The sequence below is a fragment of the Maylandia zebra genome, linkage group LG7, assembly GCF_041146795.1.
Source record: "Maylandia zebra isolate NMK-2024a linkage group LG7, Mzebra_GT3a, whole genome shotgun sequence".
In the NCBI taxonomy this organism is placed as follows: Eukaryota; Metazoa; Chordata; class Actinopteri; order Cichliformes; family Cichlidae; genus Maylandia; species Maylandia zebra.
In genome coordinates this window covers 31,076,758-31,104,521 of record NC_135173.1, presented here as the reverse complement: position 1 = coordinate 31,104,521, position 27,764 = coordinate 31,076,758, and the positions used below count along the sequence as shown (strand labels likewise).

At 42.7% G+C, this 27,764-nt stretch overlaps 2 protein-coding genes across 2 annotated transcripts in view; both read left to right on the top strand.

The window, feature by feature from the left end:
- The window catches only part of LOC101470943 (scavenger receptor cysteine-rich type 1 protein M130), a 254,258-nt gene that overhangs the window by 6,086 nt on the left and 220,408 nt on the right, over positions 1 to 27,764 (top strand). Inside the window, exons 3-9 of the mRNA XM_076886233.1 lie at positions 5,676 to 5,708; positions 5,815 to 6,102; positions 6,222 to 6,527; positions 6,930 to 7,235; positions 8,487 to 8,792; positions 8,870 to 9,151; positions 26,817 to 27,122. Coding sequence (XP_076742348.1) covers positions 5,676 to 5,708; positions 5,815 to 6,102; positions 6,222 to 6,527; positions 6,930 to 7,235; positions 8,487 to 8,792; positions 8,870 to 9,151; positions 26,817 to 27,122 — 1,827 coding nt within the window. The remainder of the gene's footprint in view (positions 1 to 5,675; positions 5,709 to 5,814; positions 6,103 to 6,221; positions 6,528 to 6,929; positions 7,236 to 8,486; positions 8,793 to 8,869; positions 9,152 to 26,816; positions 27,123 to 27,764) is intronic.
- Positions 18,071 to 24,392, top strand: LOC143419462 (CD5 antigen-like). Its single transcript, XM_076886236.1, has 4 exons — positions 18,071 to 18,147; positions 21,117 to 21,143; positions 21,240 to 21,539; positions 23,441 to 24,392. The coding sequence occupies exons 1-4, from the start codon at positions 18,096 to 18,098 to the stop codon at positions 23,485 to 23,487; spliced, it is 426 nt and encodes a 141-aa protein (XP_076742351.1). The 5' UTR covers positions 18,071 to 18,095; the 3' UTR covers positions 23,488 to 24,392.

Genomic DNA, 27,764 nt, shown 5'->3' with positions numbered 1-27,764 from the left:
CCTCTTCATGCATGTTGTCTTACTCCAAGCTGTATAGGCTCGAAAGCCTACTACCAATTAAGCATATTAAGTGATGTGCAGGCACGTGCAGAGGGGGGGGGGGCTAGAGGGGCTTGAGCACCCGCCCCTTTCCTGATGGAAAGGGTAATGTGATGTGGGCAAACTTCTTGGTTTGCCCACATTACTCCTGTCCTTGCTGATCTGCACTGGTTGCCTGTCAAATATCGTATTCAATTTAAAATTTTGTTGTTTACTTTTAAAATTACCAATAACACTGCACCAAGCTATCTTAAGGAACTTTTAAACCCATATGCTCCTGCTAGGGCTTTAAGGTCTTCCTCACAGTTACTGTTGGTTCAGCCCAGATCTCGACTGAAATCTAGAGGTGATCGATCGTTTGCTCTAGTTGCACCGGAGCTGTGGAACAATCTCCCGATTGGCATCCGGGCGTCTGATTCTATTCATTCTTTTAAATCACGGCTAAAAACATATCTTTTTAAACTTGCCTTTTCTACCAGTTAAATGCTGGCTTGCTTGCAGTGACCTATTGTATTAAATTCTCTGCTATCTTTCCATTATTGGTGTCTTTTATCATGGTGGTACAGTCTTACCTTGCTATAATCTATGTGCTGCAGTTTACTCTTATTGGTGGCTTTTATCTGTGAACATAATCCGTTACGTTTATGAATTTGATGTTAATGTGTGAACTGTTTTATTTTTTATTGTTTTATGTAAAGCACGGTGGCACGGTGGTTAGCACTGTTGCCGCACAGCAAGAAGGTCCTGAGTTCAATTCCAACATCAGGCCGGGGTCTTTCTGTGTGGAGTTTGCATGTTCTCCCCATGTTTGCGTGGGTTCCCTCCGGGTACTCCGGCTTCCTCCCACTGTCCAAAGACATGCAGCTTGTGGGGATAGGTTAATTGGATAATCCAAATTGCCACTAGGTGTGAATGTGAGCGCGAATGGTTGTCTGTCCCTGTGTGTAGGCCCTGCGACAGACTGGCGACCTGTCCAGGGTGTACCCCGCCTCTCGCCCTATGACAGCTGGGATAGGCTCCAGCGCCCCCCGCGACCCTGAAAAGGATAAGCGGAAGCGAATGGATGGATGGATGTAAAGCACTTTGGTATGCCCAAGGCTTTTAAATGTGCTCTATAAATAAAGATTGTTGTTGTTGTTGGGTTCCCAAAGTGCCCTTTTGTTGAGGCAACTTTTTAAAAAAAAAATTATTATTATTATTTTTTTAATGTGTGTGTGCGTGCGGAGTCCTGTCTGTGCCCCTCAACAATAATATTTAACTATTAATCACAGTTTTGCTAAATAAAAGGATCTGGCTTGCATCAGTCACATGATCACATTTAACCAATGATCGCCCTTGACGGCAGAACGCGCTGGTTAAGAGCTCACAAAGAGCACGCGCATTTGTTGCGGTCCGGAGCTGTAGGAGAAACACAAGTTAACTCAGAGACACAGACTGATGCGACAAAACCAGTAAGTAGGTGTACAGCGCACACTGTAGTGTGTAGCACACAGGAGTATTAGCTTATTACGTACACGTTGGTAAGCTGTCTTGTTGCAACTGACGAACTGAAACAAACGAGCGTGCTGTGCGTGCAACAGCGCGACAAACATTACCTGTCCTTTTATTAACTGCACAAGTAGTGCTGGTCATAGCTGCTGGCTACCTGTGTAAGGCTGTCATGGGTCTGTAGCTCTGTCACCGTTTTAGGGAACATATTTAGTTTTAAAGTAAGTTTCCGGGCTTTTCCTGCCTTTCTGGAGGGATTATATTTCACTAAAAAACGATCTAATATGCATGTCCACATAATTATGCATTATAATAATATTTTAAAAAACACACGCTGTATTTTAAAAAACATACATTAAGAAGCAGATTATATTAGATTTATATTTTAAATAAGACAAAATTTGGATTTTACAACAGTAAAATGATTGTATCTCTACAGTTTAAAAATTTAATAAGCTTTGCCCCTGCACAGAGTGGATAGATAGGGCAAGATACTAACCCCATGTTTGCCTACTGGCGGTGGTCAGAGGGCCCGGTGGCGCCAGTGTCCGGCAGCCTCGCCTCTGTCAGTGCGCCCCAGGGTGGCTGTGGCTACAATGTAGCTTGCTATCGCCTGTGGGTGAATGACTGAATGTAGTGTAAAGCGCTTTGGGGTCCTTAAGGACTAGAAAAGCGCTATACAAATGCAGGCCATTTACCATGTACCCATCAGGTAAAACATCGGCGATGTTTGCTTTGCCTTGTTGCCCATATTAGATTCTTGATGAATGTGTGTTGTTGTTATTCAGCCTGGTTCAATGTGCCCCTTTTTAACTTTGAGCACCCGCCCCTTTAAACCTCTCTGCACAGCCCTGGTGATGTGCATCTCTGTAATAAGAAGGGGTGTGGTCTAATGACATCAACACCCTATATCAGGTGTGCACAATTATTAGGCAACGTCCTTTCCTTTGGCAAAAAGGGTCAAAAGAAGGACTTGACAGGCTCAGAAAAGTCAAAAATAGTGAGATATCTTGCAGAGGGATGCAGCAGTCTCAAAATTGCAAAGCTTCTGAAGCGTGATCATCAAACAATCAAGCGTTTCATTCAAAATAGTCAACAGGGTCGCAAGAAGCGTGTGGAAAAACCAAGGCGCAAAATAACTGCCCATAAACTGAGAAAAGTCAAGCGTGCAGCTGCCAAGATGCCACTTGCCACCAGTTTGGCCATATTTCAGAGCTGCAACATCACTGGAGTGCCCAAAAGCACAAGGTGTGCAATACTCAGAGACATGGCCAAGGTAAGAAAGGCTGAAAGACGACCACCACTGAACAAGACACACAAGCTGAAACGTCAAGACTGGGCCGAGAAATATCTCAAGACTGATTTTTCTAAGGTTTTATGGACTGATGAAATGAGAGTGAGTCTTGATGGGCCAGATGGATGGGCCCGTGGCTGGATTGGTAAAGGGCAGAGAGCTCCAGTCCTGCACCGGCGTGCCCGTGCAGCCCCCTCTAGCTTCTGCTCGGTGGCTACTGGGTGACGCCTCGTCTGGGGATCCTCAGCCCTTCCCATGAGGGTGGCACGGATGCCCCTCCGGTGGTCCTCCTTGGGCTCTCGCACTCTGGGGCCTCTGGATGTCTGGGGCCTGGATCTCCTCCATGCCTGCTTCATGCCCTGGGGGACGGGGCTATGGCTCGCTACATCCTCTTGCATACCATTACATGTGGAAACCATTTGAATACAAGCGCGCTGATCCACACAGGTATGCACACGGATGTTCACTGCTCGTAGACTTAAATTACACCTTTCTTGGCTGCTACTTCAAAGCACATTGTGCGCTGTCTGTCCTGCGTGCTGCACAACAACATTGAATTTTTAGTATTTACTGCTGTTTACACTTAGCTAGATTAATGCGATGGTGTTGTGTTTAGTATGTTGCTTTGGGGTTTTTTTTGCTTGTTTTCTATTCTTCTCTCAACAGGTGATCCAGGAGATTTTTTTTTCTCCCCCCCTTTCTCACTGTCCCTCTCCCCTTCTGTTTTTCTTTTCCTTCCTCTTTCCCTCTCCCTTTCCTATCCCTCACTCATGTCTGTCCCGTCTGTAACAACTGAAAATAAAATATAATAAATAATAAAAACAAAGGTCGATCAAATGGACCAATACGGCAATGCCACGATGATCCATTTGGCAAAGTAAATCCATTGGGTATCCTTGTTGGTCTTCAGACAACAATTCTGACGGCTAAAGAACCAAATGGGACAGGCCAAAAAAAAAAAAAAAAGAGAGCTCCACTCCGACTCAGACACCAGCAAGGTGGAGGTGGAGTACTGGTTTGGGCTGGTATCATCAAAGATGAGCTTGTGGGGCCTTTTCGGGTTGAGGATGGAGTTAAGCTCAACTCCCAGTCCTACTGCCAGTTTCTGGAAGACACCTTCTTCAAGCAGTGGTACAGGAAGAAGTCTGCATCCTTCAAGAAAAACACGATTTTCATGCAGGACAATGCTCCATCACACGCGTCCAAGTACTCCACAGCGTGGCTGGCAAGAAAGGGTATAAAAGAAGAAAAACTAATGACATGGCCACCTTGTTCACCTGATCTGAACCCCATTGAGAACCTGTGGTCCATCATCAAATGTGAGATTTACAAGGAGGGAAAACAGTACACCTCTCTGAACAGTGTCTGGGAGGCTGTGGTTGCTGCTGCACGCAATGTTGATGGTGAACAGATCAAAACACTGACAGAATCCATGGATGGCAGGCTTTTGAGTGTCCTTGCAAAGAAAGGTGGCTATATTGGTCGCTGATTTGTTTTTGTTTTGTTTTTGAATGTCAGAAATGTATATTTGTGAATGTGGAGATGTTATATTGGTTTCACTGGTAAAAATAAATGATTGAAATGGGTATATATTTGTTTTTTGTTAAGTTGCCTAATAATTATGCACAGTAATAGTCACCTGCACACAGATATCCCCCTAAAATAGCTAAAACTAAAAACAAACTAAAAACTACTTCCAAAAACATTTAGCTTTGATATTAATGAGTTTTTTGGGTTCATTGAGAACATGGTTGTTGTTCAATAATAACATTATTCCTCAAAAATACAACTTGCCTAATAATTCTGCACTTCCTTGTTTATACCCTTGTATGTCATTTCATGTTTAGGTCAATTATGTATGTTTGGGCAGTCATTTGGTTTGTTAAGTCTGCAGTCTTTGCCTGAGTTCAGTTTTGTTTCTTTGACCTCTTTTATGAGCTCAACATTTATTACTCTTGTAAATATAATTTTTGGGGGTTAAATAAATGGAAACTATATTTTTCTAATAATTCCTGGGACGACTCCTGTTTTTCAACTCGGTCCATCACACACTCATATCTGACGATCAAAGGAAAATAAGAAACTCTGCAAAATCGGTCAATTTGAACTTAACATCAAACTGTGCTGCTCCTCTCACTGTCAGGGGGATGAATGTGATGAGCCATAGAACGCAGGGTAGACAGAGTCTCTTCTCTCACAGATTCACTGCAGAAAATTTAGTTACATGGAAATCAAGCAGCACAGCTGAAAAACGCACTGAATGGTAAATGGACTGATTCTTATATAGCTCTCCCGGAGTACACAAAGCGCTGTATACAACATGCCTCATTCACCCACTCATACAAGCACTTCTAAACACAAGTGCAAACTAAACTACATTCATACTCCGATGAACGCATCGGAGGGCAACTTGGGGTTACAATCTTGCCCAAGGATATTTGGCATGCAGACTGGGGAAGCCAAGGATCGAACCACCAACCTTCCAATCAGTAGCTGATCTGCTCTACCACCTGAGCCACAGCCACTGAGAGCTCAGCTTTTGGCCCAAAGAATGAGGACAGCTTGGCCAGTGCTTCACATTCTACCCCTGGATGGATGTGGATGTTTCAAAGCGTATGTTTAGAAAAGTAGTTTATTGTGCAACGCTTTTAGTCCGATGTGCTGGGTAATGTAATGGATTCATGCATTCATGAATTCACCTGCCGTCTACCTCCATTACTCCTGCTGCTTTTACCCATTATTGCCTCCACTCTTGATCATTAAAATGCACTATTCATTCCACACATGTAGCTTGCACTTATTGATCTGGCACATCTGGCTTCAAACTGATGGTTTTCTTTGGTTTTCTCTTCAGGAGTCCAAGCTGAAGGGAAACACAACTCAACAGGTGAACAAAAAACAAAACAAAAAAATAAAATACTCAGCAGGAAAGGTTGACTTTAACATTTTCAGGAGTAAATTTCTTTATTGATGGCTCTCTGCTTTCTGTTCAGAGTCTGATGATGTCAGATTGGTGGAAGGACCCAGTTTGTGTGCTGGTACATTGGAGGTGAAACATCTGGGAGAGTGGAGACCAGTGAATGTCATTGACTGGACCCTGAAGGAAGCAGCCGTGGTCTGTGAACATCTGGACTGTGGCTCTGCTGTTGCTTTCGGATTGAAACCGCAGATGTCTGCATCTTTGTGGAAGATCAAACTTGACTGTGTTTGGTCAGGATCTACTCTGAGGGAGTGTGCAACACCAGATAATTCTTATACAGCCCTGATTCTCACCTGTTTGGGTGAGCTTATTAGTGACATAATCTATGTCATTGTGTTTGACATTAATTCAACAGTTTGACACATATGCAAGTTTTCTTAGATGATGGTTTTCAGCAGCAGCATTTTTTTCTTTCTCCAGACTCTGTCAGGCTGCTGAATGGTTCCAGTCTGTGTTCAGGCAGACTGGAGGTGAAGTCTAACCAGAGCTGGTCCTCAGTGTGTGAAGCTGACTTTGACCAGCAGGATGCAGAGGTGGTCTGTAGGGAGCTCGGCTGTGGGCCTCCTTCGGTCCTCCAGGGGGCGCTCTATGGAGAAGTGGAGGCTCTAGCGTGGAGCAAAGAGTTCCAGTGTGGAGGCCATGAGTCTGCTCTCCTGGACTGTAGAAGCTCAGGCTCAGCTAGAAACAGCTGCTCACCTGGCAAAGCTGTTGGACTCACCTGCTCAGGTAAATGGTAAATGGCCTGCATTTGTATAGCACTTTTCTAGTCCATAGGACCCCAAAGCGCTTTACACTACATTCAGTCATTCACACACACATTCACACACTGGCGATAGCAAGCTACATTGTAGCCACAGCTGCTCTGGGGCGCACTGACAGAGGCGAGGCTGCCGGACACAGGCGCCACCGGGCCCTCTGACCACCACCAGTAGGCAAACATGGGGTTAGTATCTTGCCCAAGGATATTTGGCATGCAGCCAGGATGCAGCCTGGGATCAAACCATCGACCTTCTGATTAGTGGCTGACCTGCTCTGCCACCTGAGCTACAGGTAGAAGAGGAGCTGCAGCTTTGATGTGGTTCAAACTCACTTTATTCTTTTACTGATGACTCTCTGCTTTCTGTTCAGAGCCTGATGATGTCAGACTGGTGGGAAGAGCCAGTCGCTGTGCAGGTGAAGTGCAGGTGAAACAACTGGGAATGTGGAGATATGTGATTAATACTGCACACAACCTGGAGGAAGTCACTGCTCTCTGTGAACGTCTTGACTGTGGCTTTGCTGTGGGAATGACCATGTCCCGTTCCGGGCTAGTCTCAGACGACTGGGAAATAAAACGTGATTGTGCTCAGGCTGGATCTCCTTTGAGAGAGTGTTTGAGTTTCTCTGTCATCACATTTTCACAAAAAGGCCTATTCAGAGAACTTAAATGCTCAGGTAAGCAAATAAAAATTCTGTGGACATAAACATGATTTCTACTTGCAGCGGTTGGTGTCATCTAAACATTTGTATATTGATGTTTCCACAGTTATCCTAACTTTAAGCTTACTCAAAAGACACACATTGATCATGAGCTATAACTGGCAATAGAATACAATATGTTCAAATGATTACATTATTTTTCTTAAATGCATGGCATCATTGACAGTGATCTTACTAAAGTTTCTTTAACTGATGCTGTACAGGGAGAACTTAGCTTTCTGCTTTAGTTTTTGTCAGGATGTAATTAAACACATTATTGCCCATATACTGTGTGAAGCTGTCCCCAGGGACAAAAATATACATATGATATAAAGTTTCAAACATATTAACAGGAATAATGTTCATTAAACACACAGCTTATCTGAGGAAAAATAAATAACTTGTATCATTAATTAACCCTACCGTCATGTTGTGTGAAGTTAAAAAATCTAAAAGAATTAGTTCAAAGTACTTTTTTAATATGAAAAAGTGTAATAAAAATATAAAATGATATTTGTTCATGTTATATATTTGTAACTCTGGTCTGCATGTTTATATTACATAGATACATCAAAGAGGAGGTTAAAGGGGTCAAAAACTATTTGAATTTGACTGTGAAACATACTTCACCCAAACCACACACACACCCACACACACACCTACACACACACACACACACACACCTACACTTACACCTACACACACACACACACACACACACACACACACACACACTATTGACCTCGTGTATAAAGTGCGAGAATGAGCGGGTTGTTATCAGTTTTGATGGGGAACTTTTGTGTTTCTGTGGGCAAACTCCACCCACCCTTAGTGGAAATTCAGCAGAAAAGGAGCAAGGCAAGTTTCTGCAAAGGAGTCCAAACAAGACTGCAGCTACATGTTACAAAGTTTCCTTTCAGAGTTTTACAAAATTAGCAGCAAAAGTAAACAGCTGACAGCCCTGGAAGTTCTGGACTCAACTTTGAAGACCATCTTGAGGTCAATTCAGAATCTGATGATTCAACAAAATATTTTTAAAAAAGAACAACTTGTCTCATCTCAACATGTCTCCAGTGCGTGCTGTTATAAAGATGTGTTCTGTTGTTAATGATGAAGTCATGTTGAGTTGTGCCGAGGTTGAATCAGTGAATAGTTGTTTGCTGCCATCTTTTTCTTGTGTGTCTGCTGTCTCTGATCTCTCTGTTTGATCTTCTCTGATGTCTCCAGACTCTGTCAGGCTGCTGAATGGTTCCAGTCTGTGTTCAGGCAGACTGGAGGTGAAGTCTAACCAGAGCTGGTCCTCAGTGTGTGAAACCGACTTTGACCAGCAGGATGCAGAGGTGGTCTGTAGGCAGCTCGGCTGTGGGCCTCCTTCGGTCCTCCAGGGGGCGCTCTATGGAGAAGTGGAGGCTCCAGTGTGGAGCAAAGAGTTCCAGTGTGGAGGCCATGAGTCTGCTCTCCTGGACTGTAGAAGCTCAGGCTCAGCTAGAAACAGCTGCTCACCTGGCAAAGCTGTTGGACTCACCTGCTCAGGTAGAAGAGGAGCTGCAGCTTTGATGTGGTTCAAACTCACTTTATTCTTTACTGATGAATTTATCCTTTCTATTCAGATCCTGTTAGGTTGGTGGGAGGTGCCAGTCGCTGCTCAGGTACATTAGAGGTAAATTATCTGAGGCAGTGGAGCCCAGTGGATGTCTCTGACTGGAGCCTGAAGGGAGCAGCTTCTGTCTGTGCACATCTGGATTGTGGCTCTGCTGTTTCTGTAAGACGGACAAAGGCCACTGGATTCTATCCGCTGACAGTACGCTCTGACTGTGTTAAATCTGGATCTGCTCTAAGGACGTGTACAACATTCATGTCATCTTCCTCCATGATAAAGCTCAACTGCACAGGTAAGCATATCATTTCAATCCAAATAATTTTCTTTATGTGGATCGAATCTACAATTTCTGTCAGTACTTTGTTAGGTTAGAGTCAGGAAAAGAAAAGTGAGGAAAGAAGATGGTAGTAAGGGCATTAAAATATATATCAGAAAGATCCAGCTCAGAGCCAGCTAATGAAGAATGTTACAGACAGAGGGGGTATGAATGACTTCCAGTGGTGCTATGCTATATAAACAGAGAAAACCAAGTAAAGATGTACCCAGTATATCACGAATGGCCACTGAACAGAGAAATTGATAGCAAAAGAAACAGGTGTCCTTCTAAACGCAGGTGGCCAGTTTTGGCTGACACACTTCTATAAGATTCTTTCAGACAGTTGAGAGGCACTGTCATCTGAATGGAGCAGTGGCTCCCATCTTCAAGAAAGGCAACTGGTGGGCATGTTCCAACTTCCGGGAGTCACACTCCTCAGTCTGCCAGTAAAAGGTCTACGCCAAGGGCCAGGAGAAGATTGTCCATCTGTTAGTTGCACCTCAGATTCAAGTGGAACAATGTCGTTTTCATCCTGGTTGTGGATCATTGGACCAACTCTTTATCCTTTTGAGTATATGAAGTGCTTTGAGAGACAAGTTTGGAGTCATATCATGTCCTTCATCCCTTCCACCTTTGATGCTCACCAATTTGGTTGCAGGGCTAACAGGTCTACTGAGGATGCTGTTGCTGCTGCTCTTCATTGTTCCCTGTACCACCTGGAGCACCAGGGGACCTACACACACCTCCTCTTTATTGACTTTAATTCTGCCTTTTACACCATCCTCCCTCACAGGTTGGTGAGCAAGCTGTCAGCCCTAGGACTCCTATACTCCACCTGTCTTTGGATTAAGGACTTTGTAACACAATGCACACAAAGGGTTACGGTGGGCCCCCACATCTTCTCGACCATCAGCATCAGCACCGGCTCTCCCCAGGGCTGTGTCCTGAGCCCTCTGCCTTTCATGCCGTACACTTACAACTGTGGGGGGGGGGGGTTGGGGGTGTCTGCCTACAGGGACGAAGTGGAGTGACTGACAGCGTGGTGCAGGGACAACAACCTGCTCCTGAACACAACCAAGACCAAGGAGATTACTGTAGATTTCAGGATAAGGGAACAGACATTAAACCACTTTTTATCAGTAGGGATGGGGTGGAGATTGTGTCGGACTTCTGCTTCCCTGCTTCACGTCATGGAGGACCTATCCTGGTGTGTGAACGATGCTGCAGAGCTGTCAGTAGGCTCAGCAAAGTCTTTATTTCAAAAGCTGCTGGTGTCCTTCTACCAAGAGCATCCTGTGCAACTGCCACTGTTTGTGGTTTTCCAGATGCAGAACAGTGCAGAGGAAAACACTTAAGGGGATTATAAAGGTTGCCCAGGGGATCATCGGCTGCTCTTCAGCCTCCCTGGATGAACTGCACAGCTCTCGCTGTCTCAGGAAAGCAGAAAATACCATAAAAGACTCTTCACACTCCGCACATAAACTGTTCCAACTGCTGCCATCAGGCAAAAGATGCAAGAGCATCAGAGCAAAGACAAATAGATGAATAGCAGTTTGTACCCTGTAGCTGTTAGGGGACTGAATGACCCATAATTACCTCCATTTTAACCTGACAAGTACAGTGCAATGGATGACATCCTGTGCAATAGTGTTAAATGTACAATAAGGTTTTATTTATTACTGAATGACTGTGTTCTACCTTTTTTATATTATTCTTTTGTAATCATGTTTAAACTTTCATTTCTTGACACTGCAGGGACTGCACCTAATTTCGTTGTACTTGTTACAATGACAATAAAGATATTCTGATTCTGATATTCAAGCATGTGTGGGAGTTTGAGTGACCAGTCTACATGTGTATTATGGAGTTGGAGAAGGCATTCAACCATATTCCTGTGGGTGTCCTGTTAGAGGTGTTTCAGGAGCGTGGGATGTTGGGTCCGTTGTTGAGGGCTGTTTAGTCTCTTTACAGCTGTATAGAGAGTTTACTTAGCATTTCCAGTAATATGTCTGTGAAACACCACGGCAGACCCGGTGACATGTTCCTCTGGTCCCTCTCTAAATGGTAAATAAATTTCTGTTTGATCTTCTCTGATGTCTCCAGACTCTGTCAGGCTGCTGAATGGTTCCAGTCTGTGTTCAGGCAGACTGGAGGTGAAGTCTGACCAGAGCTGGTCCTCAGTGTGTGAAGCTGACTTTGACCAGCAGGATGCAGAGGTGGTCTGTAGGGAGCTCGGCTGTGGGCCTCCTTCGGTCCTCCAGGGGGCGCTCTATGGAGAAGTGGAGGCTCCAGTGTGGAGCAAAGAGTTCCAGTGTGGAGGCCATGAGTCTGCTCTCCTGGACTGTAGAAGCTCAGGCTCAGCTAGAAACAGCTGCTCACCTGGCAAAGCTGTTGGACTCACCTGCTCAGGTAGAAGAGGAGCTGCAGCTTTGATTTGGCTTTGATTTTTTTTTTAAACTCACTTTGTTCTTTGCTGATGACTCTCTGCTTCTGTTAGAACCTGTCAGGCTGGTGGGAGGAGCCCATCGGTGTGCAGGCACACTCAAGGTGAAACATTTGGGAGAGTGGAGACCAGTGGATGTCTCTGACTGGACCCTGGAGGAAGCAGCTGTTGTGTGTGAACAACTGGACTGTGGCTTAGCTGTTTCTGTAGGACATAGGGTAGAGTCCTCAGACTTGCCAGTGTGGGTGATGAGACCTGACTGTGTTCAGGTTGGATCATCTCTGAGAGACTGTGCAACATCAAATGACTCTTCCTCCATTGTGAATATCACCTGCTCAGGTAAGCGCACCATAATCTGTGACACAATGAATAACACTCATGTGTCCAGCGACAGTTAACGTTTTCCATTGGAGTGAATTGAAAAGATTCAAATCCTCCATGGACTACTGAACCTCACCTGACATGACACACCTTTCATTGTTATCTACATCATCTCTGTCTCCTACAGACCTGCTTGTTCAGCCAGTCATTTCTTTGTCCTCCAATGACGGGGTCTCTGAGGCCCAGCAGCAGGGGTTTCGGGTATCCAGAAGTTCCAACTTCACCATCAGTTGTTTCATCCAGCCACAGTACCCTGGAGGCTCCTTTCAGCTTACCTTCAACAAAGCATACAAATACACCCAAGCAGCTGTCAATCACTCTGCCCATTTCCTGTTTCCTGCTGCAGAACCCGCCCACCAAGGAAACTACAGCTGTGTTTATCACGTTCATGTTTTTTTTCATAACGTCTCCTCTGAGAGCCGACTGCTGTCTGTCGTTGTCTCAGGTAAGCTGAAGCTGACATCAGCCATCAATATCAACATGAGTTTGAGGACAAAAGGAAAAGAGAAAAAGGAAAAAGACAAACACTTGACAAAACATAAATTTTGAGGTGACACAGCAAAAAAAAATCTAATTCACATGCATATTATAAGCTTCAGTTTAACAAGCAATAAAATATCTGGAGAATAAAAATGAAGATTAATTGTAAGAGTGTCCTTTGCCAAGAGGCAGCAGCGTTAATTGAGCTTGTTAATATTTGTTAGGTTTCAAAGGTAACTGACTCAAACAGGTTTATTCTGTTTTCATGTTGCTATAGCCTGAGCTGTTGGACTCATGATGGTTGTGATGTGTCTGATCAGATCACACAGGTCTTACCGTCAGAGTGATCCTCCTGCCGCTGATTCTGCTGTTGGAGAACATCGTCTTATATTTCTGCTGTAAGGTAAAGAATAAATCTTTTTAGCAGCAGGAATGAAGTCTGTTCATTGAACTGAAGTGAGGAGCGATGCAGTCAGTCTAATCTGTGTGCCACTCCAGAACAGGAGGAAGCAGAGGTCCAGCAGACAGGAGCACACTGAGATGGTGGACGGTAAAGTTGGTGTTTGTGGAGACGAAGGAGCTCATGGAGAACAGGAGGACGTCTGAGCAGCTCACCTAACATCTTGATTAATCTGTCAGCAGAAACACAACTGACCATTATCTCAGTGAAAGATTTTACTTCCCTTTACTAATAAAACTGGAATTATTCTGTAGTTTTCGTACTGTGTTTGAAACAAATCTCTGCTCTTTTCATGTCAGCATGAATACAGTTTGAATCTCACCTGTTCACACATGGAGACAGTTTGTGGTTTTTCTTCTATTTCTGATCGTCACTAGCATCCAGAGAGTCCACAGTCTGTGGGAGGATCTTAGCTGATCAGCTTTCGAGCACAGCCTGAAGTAAATTTTTTTAGTTTGTCTTTAATTGGTGGTCAGAAAGTAAAGATTGCCATCAATCACAATACCTAGGTATTTGTATGAGGCCATAGTTTCAATAGAAAGGCTGCATGTAGTTTTTTCCCCACACTGATGACACGAATAGTAAATAATGTAGGCTCCAGGACATAACCCTGCAGGACTCCATTAGTGATATTTAAAAAACTGGAAGAGAGACCACTGAACTGCACGCATTGCTTATGGTCTGAAAGATAATTAGAGAACCAGCCAACTGCTTGGTCTGCAAGGCCTATTTCCAGTAATCTCTGACATACAGTTTTTTCTGATTGCTTAAGCACATTTTTTGTAACTATTGGCTAATTTTGCAAAACTCTTCACACAAATAAGAAAACCTGTCACCCAATCATCAAAACATTGTAGTTCTCTTGCAAAAGCAAACACAGCTAGGTTAACTCTTCACACCTTCGTAAAAATGGTGTTTCCGTATCAAACAGTACACACAAGCCATCATCTACTAAGCACACAATGCGCCAACTGCACACTGATGGTATGAATACAAAACACATCTGGCTTTTGCTTTCTCTGTGCACAAGGTAGGCTATGTCAGTTTGAGCTCATACTTCTGTCATAGATCCATAAGCATAGAGGGATCCAAACTTCAAGTACTGGTGTTTATTCAAACACATCAAAACAAACACAAGTGTTCATTTCCAAGTATAGGATTATTTGCAATCGCCATAATGACTATATGGGTTACTTGGTCTGCAGTGAACATGCTTCCTCTGCCCCAGCATCTGGTCATCTAGCAATTCTGTAAAGTAACAATTTCAGTATTTTTACATCAATGGTATTGATGTGTTCCTCATTGGCATATGGCAGTGCTACAAATCTTTGTGCGAAGTGACTGTACTAACCGATTCTCATTTCAAGATGTCCCTATGGTGCTTGCTACAGTGTAGCGGCTCGAGTTAGGCTGGACCCGTTGGCCAGCTACCCTCAGGGTCATTCGACGGTTGATTACATGGTCCACTATTGTAGCTCTGATGTCATCAGCAATTCTATTTCTTACTCTTCCTACCCTTCCTCTCCCCCCTCCTCGTCTTCCTCTTGCTCCTCCTTGTCCTTGTCGTCCTCTTCATCCTACTTCTTCACCTCCACGTCCTCTTCCTCGGCCTCCTCTACTTCTCACTCTTTCTGCTCCCTCCATTGTACTCCACACACACAGCTTACCTGTATTATAGTGCTTAGGCTGATTGCAAAGTGAACTAATTATCTAAAAAAGTTTTCACATGTGAAAGTGTGCCAGACAGTTGGCAAATTAGTGTTAATGATAGCCATACATGTGTATACTTTTGCTAGGAGTGTGTTGGAAATTTGGTAATTGAGTGTTGTGCAGTGAATTGTGCCTACAGTTTTGCAAAGTGTGTGTTACAAAATTGCAAACTGAGTGCAAAGCAGTTTTTGTGCTTTTAGTTTTGCAAACTCAGTGAGTGGTTTTGCTATAAGTCTGAATAGTTTTAGAGATTGTGCTACAGGAATCACAGTTAGGGTTTAAGCATTCAGAAAAAACTGTAAAATACCATGGTCAACAGAGTCAAAAGCTTGTCAGAGATCAATAAAAAGAAGTGCACAGTAGTTCTTTGGATCCAAGGCTTCAAGATGTCATTGCGAACTGATAGGGAAGCAGTTACAGTACTGTGCAGTTTCTAAATCCAAATTCCACATGCTTCCAAAGAGAGACACACACACACACACACACACACACACACACACACACACACACACACACACACACACACACACACACACACACACACACACACACACACAATTTAGTGGTCAACACAGCCCTCTTGTTGCCAATTAGCCTGGATTCCTGAATTGTTTGTTATTAGATAAAGGTTTTAACAGCAGTGTTGAAATGATCTATTGTGGAACTATGATTGAAAGCAGCAGTGATTTTCTCTGTGCTTATGTTTCAAGCAACTTAAAGAAGTCCAGACGCTTTTCTTTGCAAGCTCCTTTGACTCTCTGTGCTTATCAATACTTACAAGTTTTCTACCAATTTAATACCAGTGCTTGGTACCCATCCTTAATGCTGAGTACACCTTGGGTGAATTCACACCTCTAATGGATGTCCACTTGGGATTGGATTACCAGAACCATATGTTAACGCAGGGAGTGAAAAGTGCAATAAAGTGTTAGCTTCAAATACAGGGTGACAGGTTTTTTTTTCATTCTTTCTTCCACTTTTATGAAGTAAGTCCACCAATAAACACACACACCTGTTGCGTTAATGCATCAACAATCAGCATGAAAGAACACCTGCTGGAATTTGAACTTAAAGCACCGAATAGTTGCTAAGAGTAAGGGGGAATTCATGACGATGTTTTTCAAATGTGAAGCATAGTTTTGATCTTCTTTTTCTGCTGGCTCAGTGAAGCTTGCAGCTTCCGAATCCATGACTTGTCGACCTTTAGCACATATCTGTGTACATTCTTGCATTTCTGGCAAAATACATTTATTTAAAAATGGATTCAGGAGTTAATGAATTGATATCGCATTATTCATACTAAAATCGACTTAAATCGGGGAAATACTTTTTTAAAATCCACCCCTAGTTATCAGTTAATGCTACTGAGTTTGGTTAACAAGGTGTATCCATGCACTGTGTAATGCACAATGGGTGCATTACACACTTACAGATATCTACTAACTGGTGCTAAGTAACAGAGTAATAAAATAGTAGATAAAAATATTAGGATTGCAGTCACTACAAATGAAGCACAAATGTCTTGGGTCACACAACATTCAGACCTGCCACATACTCGCCTGTGTGTTACAGTCCCCAGATTGTACTTGTTTGCAGTGAAGTATTAAAAACAAGAAATAAATAAGAGAAAGCCAAATCAATGAGTAAGAGTAGGAGAACACTGTTTGAATGTGAGTGATTTTCTACTTTTACTGTTTTTACTTTCAGACAGGAGTGATGCAGTCGGTCTGATCTGTGTGCTGTCATGTCTCTCCAGGCTAGCAACAGTCAGAGTTGACAGGAGGGCGCTGAGCAGGTTTACTGGGACCTCTGTGTTTGAGCAGTTTAAGAGGACAAAACTGGATGATCTCCAAAGAGCATCATCTCATATCCAAATGAATTTCTGCACTAATGCTCAACCAATGATTATACACTTTTCCTGTTCTGTATCAAGTTTTCTTTGATGTGCATGAAAATAATTTGCTCTGCTTTTTGTAATGAGCCAATTAAATGGAACAACTTATCATTATCATCTAATAAAGTTCATACAGACAGATCATTTGTTTGGAGGAATGTTTGTGCCTGCAAGTGATCGTATCAAAAACATGGTTGCAATTCGCCTTGAGATATTTATCAATGAATATGACTGGATGAAGTATTTACTAAAGATTTACTAACACCAGCTTTTAACAAAAATACTGTAAAATTGTTCTAAATTTTAAACTCTATTTTTTCAAATATTGTATTGATTAATTTATCATAATTTCAATAAAACAATGCTAATTTTATTTAAGATCAAAGATTTCCAACAGGATGTATCCCCTTAATGACGTCCATTTCCAAATAATAACTACAACATATCTTACTGCAGATGTTTGAGTGTAGCAGTAACAGAAAAATGACTGCGTGTTTGAGCTGGCTGTGTTTGTCAACAATGTGAACTTAAATTGTAAAAAATGACCTAAAGAGCTCTGTGGAGTTTTTGTTGATGTCTCTAATATATAATATAATATAATGTAATGTAATGTGATGTAATCAATCCATTTTTTTATTCTCTTGCCTGGCTTGCCTTAGACATAGTGTACCAGATATAAGGTAATAATGGAAGTAGCACAAATAGAAATGAATAAATAACCAGCTATAAGAGGAGGAACCGATAGAGATTCTTTGTAGCTGTTCTTGTTTGGCAGCACCACTCATTCAGATCACAGTTCTGATTGCAAAAGCTGCCTGACAGGAAGGGATCTAGGATCTTCATACACACCACTTGCATGAAACATGAAAGCCAGTGGTTAGTGACCACCAGGTTCTGTGTTTCAAGTTTCAGGTGTTTAGTTTATTTTTACTTGTTTTTAGTTTCCTCCCTTCTTAGGTTTTGTTAGTTTAGTCATTGTATTCCTGCATCTGGGTCCACACTCTTTTCACTCCATACATCTGCCATAGATGACGTGACAATCCAATGCTTTTTGAATAATCAGGACAGAAAATGAGCTGGATGACAAGATCCATGTAAAAAAAATAAAAAATAAAAATGGATTATCTCAAATTGATTATTTTTGTCTTTACATCACACTTTTTAAGCAAACGGGCCAGGGGGCATGAGTCTGAGTGTGGATAACCATGCTGAAAGGTCAAAGGATCACTTTACACAGAAAGAAAAAAACACACTGAAGTTCAGTTCATTTATTTTAAGAACAAAGTGCAGGTTAATATTTACTGTAGGAAAACAGTCAGTATTTAACCTCGTTCTTCTTGTACTACGTTACATGACCATAAATGGGAATGTCAGAGGACTTATGGGAAGTCTGCTGAAAACAGCCGGGAATATGAATGGGTTCAAATGAGGTCAACAGATTTGAAGATGAAATGACAAAATTAGACACAGTGGACTCAAGTCCTGCCTCTGCCTACAGATAAATACTGAGCACAGCACAGAAGACCATCAGAGACGTCTGTGTACATGGATCATGGATCATCATCATGATCTGCTGCTGTTGCTGCTGCTGCTGTGGAGCTCAGGTAGGACTGTACTTTAAAAATCCATCCATCCATCCTCATCCGCTTTGTCCGGGGCCGGGTCGCGGGGGCAGCAGCCTAAGCAAAGAGGCCCAGACCTCCCTCTCCCCAGCCACCTCCTCCAGCTTATCCGGGGGAATACCAAGGCGTTCCCAGGCCAGCTGAGAGATATAATCTCTCCAGCGTGTCCTGGGTCTGCCCCGGGGCCTCCTCCCGGTGGGACATGCCTGGAACACCTCACCCAGGTGAGCATCCTTGTCGGATGCCCGAACCACCTCAGCTGGCTCCTTTCGATGTGGAGCAGCAGCGGCTCTACTCTGAGCCCCTCCCGGATGGCCGAACTTCTCACCCTATCTCTAAGGGAGAGGCCAGCCACCCTCCGGAGGAAGCTCATTTCTGCCGCTTGTATCCGCGATCTCGTTCTTTCGGTCACTACCCACAGCTCGTGGCCATAGGTGAGGGTAGGGACGTAGATCGACCGGTAAATTGAGAGCTTCGCTTTTACACTCAGCTCCCTCTTCACCACGACGGACCGGTGCAGCGTCCGCATTACTGCAGCTGCAGCCCCAATCCGTCTGTCGATCTCCGGCTCCCTTCTCCCATCACTCGCGAACAAGACCCTGAGATACTTGAACTCCTCCACTTGGGCACTCCACCCTTTTCCGGCTGAGAACCATGGCTTTAAAAATCCCCAGTTAGTATTCACTGAGTTGACTGAACCATTAAAGAACCTGATCACACACACACACACACACACACACACACACACACACACACACACACACACACACACACACACACACACACACACACACACACACACACGACATGACATGACATGACACAACACACATAACATTCTGGGTATCAGCTGGAGTATCCAGAGGACCCTGCAGGCTCACAGAGAACGTGGCAGACAGCAGCTATGAGCACACTGACCTCTTGCTTTGTGGTCACCGTCTAAAGCACGTTGATTAAGAAGACTGAGTTGAATTGTTGATACCAGGCGGAAGAAAAGAGAACAGTGTGGTGACCTGATGAAAGTGGTGCAGAGCTGAAGGAGCCTTTGTCTCTGCTTGTTTGAACTGAGCAGCCAAAGGATAAAAGTCCCTACTTGTCACCTTGCTGATACGTATGTGGGTCTTCTGATTCTGCACTGAATGATTAAACATAAACTCGACTACGCCGATGCTGGGAATGATGATTTTCTCAGATTACAGTTTTTTACAGCCGCTAGGACACATTTCTCAATACTTAGGTCACTTTTGCAAAACTCTTCACACAATTCTCCTAACTGACCATCGGCTTGGCAAAGCAGTTCATTCCACATTCAAAATGCACTACAACTACCAAAACACTTCATTCAGGTCTCAAATAAACTCATTCTTCCAGAACACTAGCAAAGGTTGACAGCCGACAAACACACTTTATCACCCACAAAACAATGACCTAAAAAACACTAACAACATGTAGCATTACACAGCGTCTTCTTGTGTAAAACAAGGACACATCTCTCTTTATAATTTCAATATATGTTACTGGAATGAATCAGACATCATGCAGAATTCGTTAATATTTGTTTATGTATTTTTAGTTTTTTGCACTAAGTAATCCCAAAATACAAGAATTTGTATATACACCATCCACTGATACACATACAATAGTAATGCAAATCTACTCGGTCTCCTCCATTTGGCCACAGGTTCTCATCCACATCACATCTTATGTCATCTAGGGCAATACACCTAGGAAATAATCTTCTGGCTGCCAGAATTGAAGGAGTTGAAAAATTGAAGGAGTAACACCTGTGTAGATGTTCATCTACAATGAGAATCAGCTGTGGCTGGTTGAACTGCATTTTTAGATTTAAAATATGTTTCAATAAAATATTGCTGTTGAATTTTGCTGTCTTTTCAAGTTTTGCATTGTGTTATTGTTTTGACCATAAGTTTAACAGTTTTGAAAACAGTATGTAAGCACATGCAAAATGTCCTGTACGTACAAAGATTTTTGGCAGTTGTTGTGTCTGAGTGAGAAGATAATTCATGAAATTTGAGAGATGTAGTCATTGAATGCATTTTGTGCCAAAACAATGATAACTGATCCTCAGTTTAGCCCACATAGACTTCTGTTGTGCTCAACGTGTGAGGAGTTTTGCAAACGTGACCTAAGTATTGAGAAATGTGTCCTAGCGTCTGTAAAAAACTGTAATGGTTGATTCTAACGTGTACATGAAGCTTTGCTCTGAGAGAATAATGACTGACTACAGTGACTGACATTATGTGCTGCCTGGATTTTAAATACATCATGATGTTAACTGCTTCTGATACTACACATTGACCTTGACTATAACTCTGTCGAGATAACTCTCGTGTGCTTTGTAGTTGATGATTGATTCTGTAGGGTTACCACAAATTTTGACTTTGTACTTTCTTCATGAAGACTGATCTCTGCTTCCAAAGACTTCACTAAAAACTGTGTAACTGTTAAGCAGTCTTATACACTCACATGTTGTACAAGGTAAAAATGTGTGACACTTTTAAGCATGTAACTTTTTTTGTTGAAGGATTTGGACACAACTTGCTGAATAATTGGTGCATAAAATTAACGTCAGATACAATTAAAAGTAAGAATATCAGTATTATATAACAACAGAAGGAGAAGTTGTCTCTGTCGGCCTCTGTGCTGAAGGCAGACATGCTGGACACGCTTCTTGCTTTCTTTGTTTTTGTTGAACCTGCACGTTTGTGGGTGTTCAATAAATGTGGCAAAGAACATTTTTTCTTTTGTTGATTTTCAAAAATCATTAATTGTGGTGTTTTCATTTGTACAGTGAGCTGTGTTTTCAGATCCTTAATTCACATGCACACTGACAAAACATAAAGTTTACTGGCATGTTTGTTCTGTCCTCGACTGATCTCCACTCAGAATTGCTCTTTATGTTCATGAGTTTTCTCTCATGTCCTCCTCAGGAGCCCAGGCTGAAGAGAAGTCAACAGGTAAGAAGAAAAAAAAAGAGATTTAAAGAATTGCTGGAGCAGAATTTACCAAGTTTGATTTTAATATTTTCAGACATAAATTCCTTTTCTATTCAGAATCTGATGATGTCAGGCTTGTGGGAGGAGCCAGTCGCTGTGCAGGAATACTGGAGCTGAAACATCAGGGAGAGTGGAGAGCAGTGAAGGGCGATTCATGGACCCGGAAGGAAGCAGCTGTTGTCTGTGAACATCTGGACTGTGGCTTTCCTGTTTCTGTTGGAAGAAGAGAGGATGCCTCGAGTAGACCAACAACGTGGTGGATCAGTCGGGACTGTCTTCTGTCTCGATCTCCTCTGGGGCAATGTGCAGTGTCTTGGGAACTGCCACCTACCAGCATCTTTGACATAACCTGTTCAGGTAAACCCATGTTTGCTATCATCTTTTCATAATATGTGACAACTAGTCTGTGTATTTATGGAGAAAATCAGGGACATTTCCATTGTCGCAGTAAGGCTGTCCCTCTGTAGTAGGAATCCTTTTGTTTTCTTTCTGAGATTATGAGGAGGAAAACAATATTTTTGAAAAGTGTGTTGAAGTGTAAATATGCAATATAGACTAAATGTGATGTTGAAAAAAAAACTTCATGCTGCATTTAAACTCACAACCTTCACCACACAAGGCTGAGGAGAGTGAGTGGTAACTCTGCCACTAATCCACAGCTGAGAGAGAGGCATTGCTCCCCATTCAAAATGATTGGGTTTCTACTATTAGAAAAAGTGGACTATTTCAGCAAAGATACAAAATTATGAAATATAGGCTTGTAACACATAATGGAGCTGGTTAATAGTATGAACAGTCTGTCTGCAACAAACAGTGTCAGACTAGTTAGTCGGTGAAAAGAAGTAAAACGGCCAATGACAATAACCTATTGTCATTGGCCTTTCAAAAATTGCTGCTTTCAAAAATTCTCCTATCTTCCACCATCTTGAAGTGATATTATGTGTTTATATCCGTCATGAGATAAAATAGGCTTTGGATCTAATAAATTTGAAAGACCAGTAAACACCATTAACCTTCTACAATGACATCATGAGTTCCCATAGCTGTGGTAAGGATTTCAGAGGTTTAGGAAGAGTGTATGTAGATCCCCTCTGTAAAAGATTTCTTAACTCCACAGTGACATCATTGCACCTGTTGAGTCCCAGATACCACAATGAACTTTATTCACACTTTCCAGACACGGCGATGAGAAGTTTAATAACTAGTTTAATGACATTGTAATCTACTATGGGATTGTACAGCACACGGATAGTGGATAGCAGATAGTGTCTCAACAAATCAGAGAATGTCTACCCCCCTCCCTTGACCCCCACCAGTTTGCTTATTGAGCATGGAGGATGCCATCACCATCATCCTTCACAGAGCACTGAACCATCTGAAGAACAAGAAGAGCTATGTGAGCATGGACTACAGCTAAATGTTCACCACCATAAACCCAGACATCCTCACCACCAAACTGGACCACCTTCAGGTCCCCCTGCCACCTGATCAAAGCCATCTTAATCTCCCCCCAATTGTCACTCAGCACTGGATCCCCACAGGGCTGCATTCTCAGTCCCTTACTGTAAGCCATTAGTGTCAAACTCTGGCCCGCGGGCCAAATTTGGTCCGCAGCCTAATTACATTTGGCCCGCAAAGCCAATACTAAATTATTATTAGAGCTGGCCTACTGGTATTATACAGCTAATATATATATTGTTTAGTATTGAGCTTTGCTTGTTCCATATTCAGTTTTTCAGCAAAACTTGTTTGAGTCTGTTGCGAGATCGATCAACTTTAGACCAGACAACAAACGACGGAGGCTCCGGAAAAGTGCAATCAAACGATGAGTTTTATTATCACAGGAGAACAACCAACCGTCAGCATACGGAATGGGTTGCTCTGACAAGAATACATTGGGTTCTGGTTTTATAGGACAAACTATCACACCTACGTCAATGCAGTTCAAAAATACATGGTGACAGACGGGCAAAAGTTCAATTCATGCAGACAAGGGTACATCACATACATATAACCTTACACCGACATATAACTTCTCCTTTCTACATTACTTGCCTTTTAAGGTAATAACTTCAGGTCTTAGCATCTCTGAGAGCTAATGATGGACCCTTGTCATTAATCCCTAAGTAGAGTACTTTGCAGCCAGTCTCAAACTGAAGCAGAAGACACTTAGGCCTTCACTCAAACCTGCTACTAGATTAATATGTGTATTGTAAGCATGCATGCAATTAACCTGCTATGTTCTCATCCCCCCTCAGCATGTATCATCTGGACACTCTCACCAGTGAAGCTTAAAACCTTCTAGAATGGAACATCAACTCTAACCAAGCACATTTATGCATTGTGTATAGAATGAACTCAACCTGTAAAAATAGAAAGGTCAATGTGATGACAGACATATTCAATGCAATACAAACCCTGTAGGAAATATTACCGATAAATGATACTGTGAAACATGTTATTAATACATTCTTCATAAGGCAAATTATATGGTAGCAATAAAAGAATCTCTGAATCCCAACAAGTCCATAAGAAGAGATTCATTCTTAAATCTGGAGGAAGATTTTTTTTTCAGTAAACATTAATGTTAGCCCGCGACCTTGTTCCAGTTTTGAATTTTGGCCCACTGTGTATTTGAGTTTGACACCCCTGCTGTAAGCCCTGTACACCTATGACTGTACACCAACCCACCCACCCAACGTTATAGACCAGTATGCCGATGACACCACTGTGGTTGGGCTAATTTCTGATGGAGATGGGACAGTATACAGCGTGGAGGTAGAGAACTTGTCCCACTGGTGCTCAGAAAATAATCTGAACATCCTTAAAAACAAAAGCACTCATAATGAGTCACAGACAGTGTCACGGCCGAGGCCGACAGACAGAAGGACTCAGAAGCAGGACTCACACGAGAAAGTGTGATGAACAAGATTTTATTTAGAAGACATGAAATTGCAAAATCAACTAGACAGTGAACTATGAACTAAGGTCTACAAGATCAGTGAGGCTAAAAACTAGTGAAACTATGACCAGGGAAAAACACAATGACACTGAATATGTGAGAAACTAAATCTTCATCAGGAATGCTTTAACTCAGGGGCATGGAGAAAAGGCATGGGCTTCAGGGAATGCACCCAGGAGTCTCAGTACATCTTTGAAGGCGGAGAAATGGCAGAGGGGAGGTAGGTGGTCCGGGTAAGGCTGCTGGGTTTCAGGAGCAAGGAATCTGTGAAGAGCAATAACTGTAGCAGGAGGGCAGGCAGCTGAGTAAAGCTGACGGGAGCAGAGATGAACAGAGCTGCCAAAGAACTCTACTCAGACTGAGCTCCTGATAGGGGATCAGTATGAGAACAGAAAACAAAAACTCCTCAGCACAAAAGCACACGAATCTTCACACCGTAACACCCTGAAAACACGTGACAAGCAACAGGGGTGGGTGAGCAGGGTTAGAGTAAGCCAATGCAGACAGCAGCATCACATGGCGGCAACTCTACGCGTTCCAGTGCAGAGATGCGCGTCGGACGAGGGGCAAGCATCCGAGGTGTATGTGTGTGTATCCTGTGTTCAACTTGAGAGAGAGTGTCCTTCACCCGGTTAAGCAAAAGTCAACAGTCTTCAGCCAATGCAGGTGTACTTGAAAGAGACTAAACATAGTCCCGTCATCAGGGACAAGAATTTGTTGTTCCTGAGCTGCATGAGTGAGGGAGATGATTGTTTGAGTTAGTGCAGACAAGTGCACCAATTTTGCAGTTGTTCTTAATGTCCATCACTGGTCACCGGGTCTATCTATTTCCCATTGCAAAGCCGTGAGCTTCTCTACAATCTGTTTATCCCAGGTAGGAAGGGGTTCACGGGTTTCAAAATGTACAATGCCATCAATCTGGTCAATGAAACCATGTGTTTATTTAACGCCATATGGGAAGATTGTAGAGAAGCTGAGTACTCAGTTCAGTCTGAGTACTCACGGCTTACCCATTATTAAACCCGATTCTTTGATCCCCATGATAGAACAGAGAAAACCCGACTCAGAGTGGTCAAAACATTTATAATTCTTTATTCAATCATCTTCCGGAAGAGGGAAAGCCCTGCACAGCCCAAAGCCAGTGGCAGGATCTCTAATATTAGAAGCTAAAAATGTGTCTCATATACAGTATAAGAGCTAACATCTCCAAAAGTTCAGGAGTAGTTAGTCATTACAACAAGTGTTTGTGAACTAAAAATCAACAATGTGGGATGCTGTTTGTCTGTGATTTGGAGAGCCCAGCGCTGCTCCTGATGAAGGGAAAACCAATTCTGCAGGGGAGACCTACTTTGGCACTTGTGCAGGTGAAGCCAAAGGGAAGATGCTTCACCATATTTTCTAGTCTTTGGCTTGGAAGGAAGTTGGTTTGGAAACACATTTGGCGATGCTTCATCTCCTGCTTTGCGTTTGTGTGGGAGCCCTGTCCATTACGCTAGCTCTGCCCTAAACCATGATGGTTGTTTTGAGACCCCCATGTTGCTACACTTCAGAGAAAATTAAAAGAGGAGGGAAACTTACAACTGACCCCCTTAAATACTCTTTCTCATTATTGGATTCACCTGTGTATGTAGGTCAGGGGTCACTGAGCTTACCAAGCCGATTTGAGTTCCAATAATTAGTTCAAAGGTTTTGGAATCAATAAAATGACAACAGTGCCCAAATTTATGCACCTGCCTGATTTTGTTTAAACAATTATTGCACACTTTCTGTAAATCCAATAAACTTCATTTCACTTCTCAAATATCACTGTGTGTCTCCTGTATGATATATTTAACTGGCATTTTTATTGTAACAACCAACGATTTATACAGGGAAATAATGACTATTAACAAGGTTGCCCAAACTTTTGCATCCCACTGTATGACATAACATGTGAGAAGAATGTAACAACACACAACCACAATAATATCAATAACTTGAAAAAAACAAGCGTGCACATTTTTTACCACCAAGAGTCAGCAAATCAGGCTCACTGTAAACCACCAAGAGCTCCAATGAGAAACAAATTATACTAATAAAATATCAGAAAGTGACCAGCAAGGATAGAAGCCATTTTAATGAAAGATACAATCAGATAATATTAGAGTATCTTCATGAAAAGATGAAAGCCTACATCTTTTCCTTCCATTTTCTTCTTTTCTTCACATGTAATGCAGCAATAGTACTCGTAGCAGTAGTAACAGCAGTACTAAGGACTGTTTGTGAATGAGTCCTGGTGTCTTTGTCCCTTTTTCAGATAAACTTGGTTGAGGCAGCACAAGCCTGTTATTTACAGTGATCCTGATTCACTAATGTTCACATTGTGGTGAGAACAAAATCACCAGGTGCCGAAACATGAATTTTTCATGCATATTTATTTATTTATTGCACAGGTTAGGACCATTCAGATGCACATATTAATGACTTACTGAGAGCTGGTCCGGTGTTTGAATCTAAATGTGGTGTTAACATGTCTGCGGTGTGTGCCGTTATAAAGATGTGTTCTGTTGTTAATGATGAAGTCATGTTGAGTTGTGCTGAGGTTGAATCAGTGAATAGTTGTTTGCTGCCATCTTTTTCTTGTGTGTCTGCTGTCTCTGATCTCTCTGTTTGATCTTCTCTGATGTCTCCAGACTCTGTCAGGCTGCTGAATGGTTCCAGTCTGTGTTCAGGCAGACTGGAGGTGAAGTCTAACCAGAGCTGGTCCTCAGTGTGTGAAGCTGACTTTGACCAGCAGGATGCAGAGGCGGTCTGTAGGGAGCTCGGCTGTGGGCCTCCTTCGGTCCTCCAGGGGGCGCTGTATGGAGAAGTGGAGGCTCCAGTGTGGAGCAAAGAGTACCAGTGTGGAGGCCATGAGTCTGCTCTCCTGGACTGTAGAAGCTCAGGCTCAGCTAGAAACAGCTGCTCACCTGGCAAAGCTGTTGGACTCACCTGCTCAGGTAGAAGAGGAGCTGCAGCTTTGATGTGGTTCAAACTCGCTTTATTCTTTACTGATGACTCTCTGCTTTCTGTTCAGAGCCTGTCAGGTTTGTGGGAGGAGCCAGTCGCTGTGAAGGAATCCTGGAGCTGAAACATTTGGGAGAGTGGAGACCAGTGGAGTCATTTGATTGGAGGATGGAGACAGTTAATGTCTTCTGTGTACATCTGGGTTGTGGTTCTGCTGTTTCTTTCAGACAGAGAAAGATACCTCAAATAAGAGCTGTATGGTCTGTTTTAGGTCATTGCCTTCTGACCACATCTGCTCTACAAGATTGTGTATCCCAATATGACTCTGACAACTCCCTCTATCTCACCTGCTCAGGCAATTAAGAGGCCAGGAAGCTCTTAGAACCATTCTCTCTAGGTCAAAGAAAGAGACTTTTTTATGACTCAAACTTTATTAGATTTTAATATACAAACACCCCCCCCCCCTCCCAAAAAAACAAAAAACAAACCAAAAGATAGCAGAATAGCAGAATGGACATTCCCAGTAACAAAAACAGAACAAATTGAGAATCAATGCATATTTCCATCCCCCCCACAAAAAAAAAAATGATGCCAACATTTCACATAGACCACATTACAGCTATCCTATTTAGTCC